General features: G+C 40.6%; 1 protein-coding gene across 1 annotated transcript; it reads left to right on the forward strand.

Moving 5' to 3' along the window:
* The first annotated feature begins 2,266 nt into the window (after positions 1-2,266).
* LOC107489509 (uncharacterized) lies at positions 2,267-2,728 on the forward strand. The gene has a single exon (XM_016110267.1). It carries the CDS (start codon positions 2,267-2,269, stop codon positions 2,726-2,728), a length of 462 nt encoding a protein of 153 aa, XP_015965753.1.
* The last annotated feature ends 340 nt before the right edge of the window (positions 2,729-3,068 follow it).

Below are 3,068 nucleotides of genomic sequence, written 5' to 3' on the forward strand. Positions count from 1 at the left end.
TGAATGACTGTGACGTGCTTCAATCTCCTGAAGGCGGGGCGTTAGTGACAGGCGCAAAAGAATCACTGGATTCTATTCCGGCCTGATTGAGAACCGACAGATGAATTCCGCTATGCTGTGACAGAGCATATGCAATCGCTTTCACTGAGAGGATGGGAGGTAGCCATTGACAACGGTGAAACCCTACATACAGCTTGCCATGGAAGGAGACTTGCGTGTTTGAAGAAGAAGACAGTAGGAAAGCAGAGATTCAGAAGATGGAGCATCTCCAAACCTCAACCTATTCTCCATTACTGAAAAACAAGTAATCATTTCATGTTCTTTTGCTTTTCACAATCAATCCTGATAATTTCTGATATCCTGACTAAGATTTACAAGATAACCATAGCTTGCTTCAAGCCGACAATCTCCGTGGGATCGACCCTTGCTCACGCAAGGTATTACTTGGACGACCCAGTGCACTTGCTGGTTAGTTGTGCGGAGTTGCAAAAGTGTGATTGCAATTTCGTGCACCACATGCTCTCCATCTTCTCAGATATGATAGAGAAGTTCATTGAAGTTTTCATGGATGACTTCTCAGTATTTGGAGATTCCTTCCCTAGTTGCCTAACCCATCTTGCCTTGGTATTGAAAAGATGTCAAGAAACCAACTTAGTCTTGAACTGGGAAAAATGTCACTTCATGGTGACAGAGGGAATAGTTCTTAGCCATAAAGTTTCTAATCAAGGCATTGAGGTAGACAGAGCTAAGGTGGAGCTAATTGAAAAGTTACCTCCACCCAGTGATGTTAAGGCAATTAGGAGTTTTTTGGGGCATGCTGGCTTTTATAGAAGGTTTATTAAAGATTTTTCAAAGATAGCCAATCCCTTAAGCAATCTCCTAATGTCTGATACACCATTTAATTTTGATGAAAAATGCATGCTAGCATTTGAAAACTTGAAAAAGAAATTGTCCTCTGCTCCTATCATTTCCCCACCTGATTGGAACTTACCCTTTGAATTGATGTGTGATGTATCTGATTTTGCACTTGGGGCCGTGTTAGGGCAGAGGAAAGATAATTTAGTCCATGTGATATACTATGCTAGCAAAGTCCTCAATGATGCTCAAAGAAACTATACCACTACTGAAAAAGAGTTGCTAGCAATAGTTTTTGCATGTGACAAGTTCAGATCATATCTCATTGGTGCTAAAGTGATTATTTTCACAGATCATACAGCACTTAAATATTATTTGCCAAGCAAGAATCAAAACCAAGACTAATAAGATGGATCTTATTGTTGCAGGAATTCAATATTGAAATCAGAGACAAGAAAGGAGTGGAGAACAAGGTAGCAGATCACTTATCCAGAATCCATCACGAGGAAGGTGGAACACATGATACAAGTGTGAACAAGCTCTTCCCTGATGAGAAATTGATGACAATTCACAAAGCACCATGGTTTGCAGACATTGCCAACTTCAAGGCAACCGATGTTCTACATCCAGGGATTAATAAACATCAAAGATGAAAGCTCATAAATGATGCAAAATATTTTGTCAGGGATGAGCCATATCTCTTCAAGAAGTGTTCAGATGGAATCCTTAGAAGATACGTCTCGGAAGAAGAAGGACGAGAGGTCCTATGGAATTGCCACGGATCATGCTATGGAGGCCATTTTGGAGGGGACAGAACTGCAGCAAAGGTGTTACAAAGTGGATTCTTTTGGCCTACCCTTTTTAAGGATGATAAAGAACTTATGCAAAAGAACTATTAAAGAGTTATAATGAATGCCAGAGAGCTGGAAACTTGCCCAAAAGAAATGAGATGCCACAACACTTCATCCTAAAACTTGAACTATTTGATGTATGGGGAATCGATTTCATGGGACCATTCCCAACCTCATACTCAAACAAGTACATCTTGGAAGCAGTGGATTACATTTCCAAGTGGGTAGAGGCTATTGCCACTCCAATGAATGATAACAAGATGGTCATGAACTTCCTCAGGAAGAACATCTTTAGCCGTTTTGGAGTCCCCAGAGCACTTATCAGTGACGGAGGAAATCATTTTTGTAACAGACCACTAGAAGCTCTCCTCCTATGATATGGGGTAAAATATAAGGTTGCCACACCTTATCATCCCCAAACAAGTGGCCAAACTGAGATATCCAATCGAGAGCTAAAAAGAATTTTGGAAAAGACTGTAGGTGCATCAAGAAAGGATTTGGCGAAGAAGCTAGATGATGCTCTTTGGGCATACCGAACAGCATTCAAAACACCAATTGGAATGTCCCCATATCAACTGATGTATAGGAAAGCATGTCATTTACTGCTGGAGCTGGAACACAAAGCTCTCTGGGCTCTCAAGATACTGAATTTTGACAGCATTACTGCTGGTGCAAAGAGGATCTTGCAGCTGCAAGAGATGGAGGAATTTACATCACAAGCCTATGAAAATGCCAAGATTTATAAAGAAAAAGCAAAGAGAAGACATGACATGCATATTGCACCCAGGAGTTTCGAAAAGGGGCAACAAGTACTCCTCTACAATTCCAAATTGAGACTGTTCCCAGGAAAACTCAAATCAAGGTGGTCCAGACCTTTTCTTGTCACAAAAGTCTTGCCATATGGACACATAGAAATCATGGATGAAAGTTCAGAGAGGACTTTCACTGTGAACGAACAAAGGCTGAAGCATTATATGGGCAATATGGGGGAAAACCCCAGAGTAAAGTATCATCTCAAGTAATGGAGAAATCGTCGAGCTAGCGACGCTAAAAGAGCGCTCTATTGGGAGGCAACCCAACCTGAGGTAGTTTCCTTTTCATCTTCACCTCAATAAAAATCACAAGTTGTTTCCCTTGTATTATGAGGAGCTAAGTTTGGTGTTCCACACCAAAACAATCCAAGAGTGAAAGTGTAATTCTAAGTTTGGTGTTCCACCAAAGATATTAGTTAGAATCACACTACACCCCCAAAAACACATTGCTAGCTCCAACCAATCAAGGGAATCACTTAGCTGTAGTTTAGTTTCTATTAAGAATTGTTTGGTTAACAACATGATATAAGGTTCTCTGCATATATGCAAA

This window comes from Arachis duranensis, chromosome 5 (assembly GCF_000817695.3).
Source record: "Arachis duranensis cultivar V14167 chromosome 5, aradu.V14167.gnm2.J7QH, whole genome shotgun sequence".
NCBI classification, from domain to species: domain Eukaryota; kingdom Viridiplantae; phylum Streptophyta; class Magnoliopsida; order Fabales; family Fabaceae; genus Arachis; species Arachis duranensis.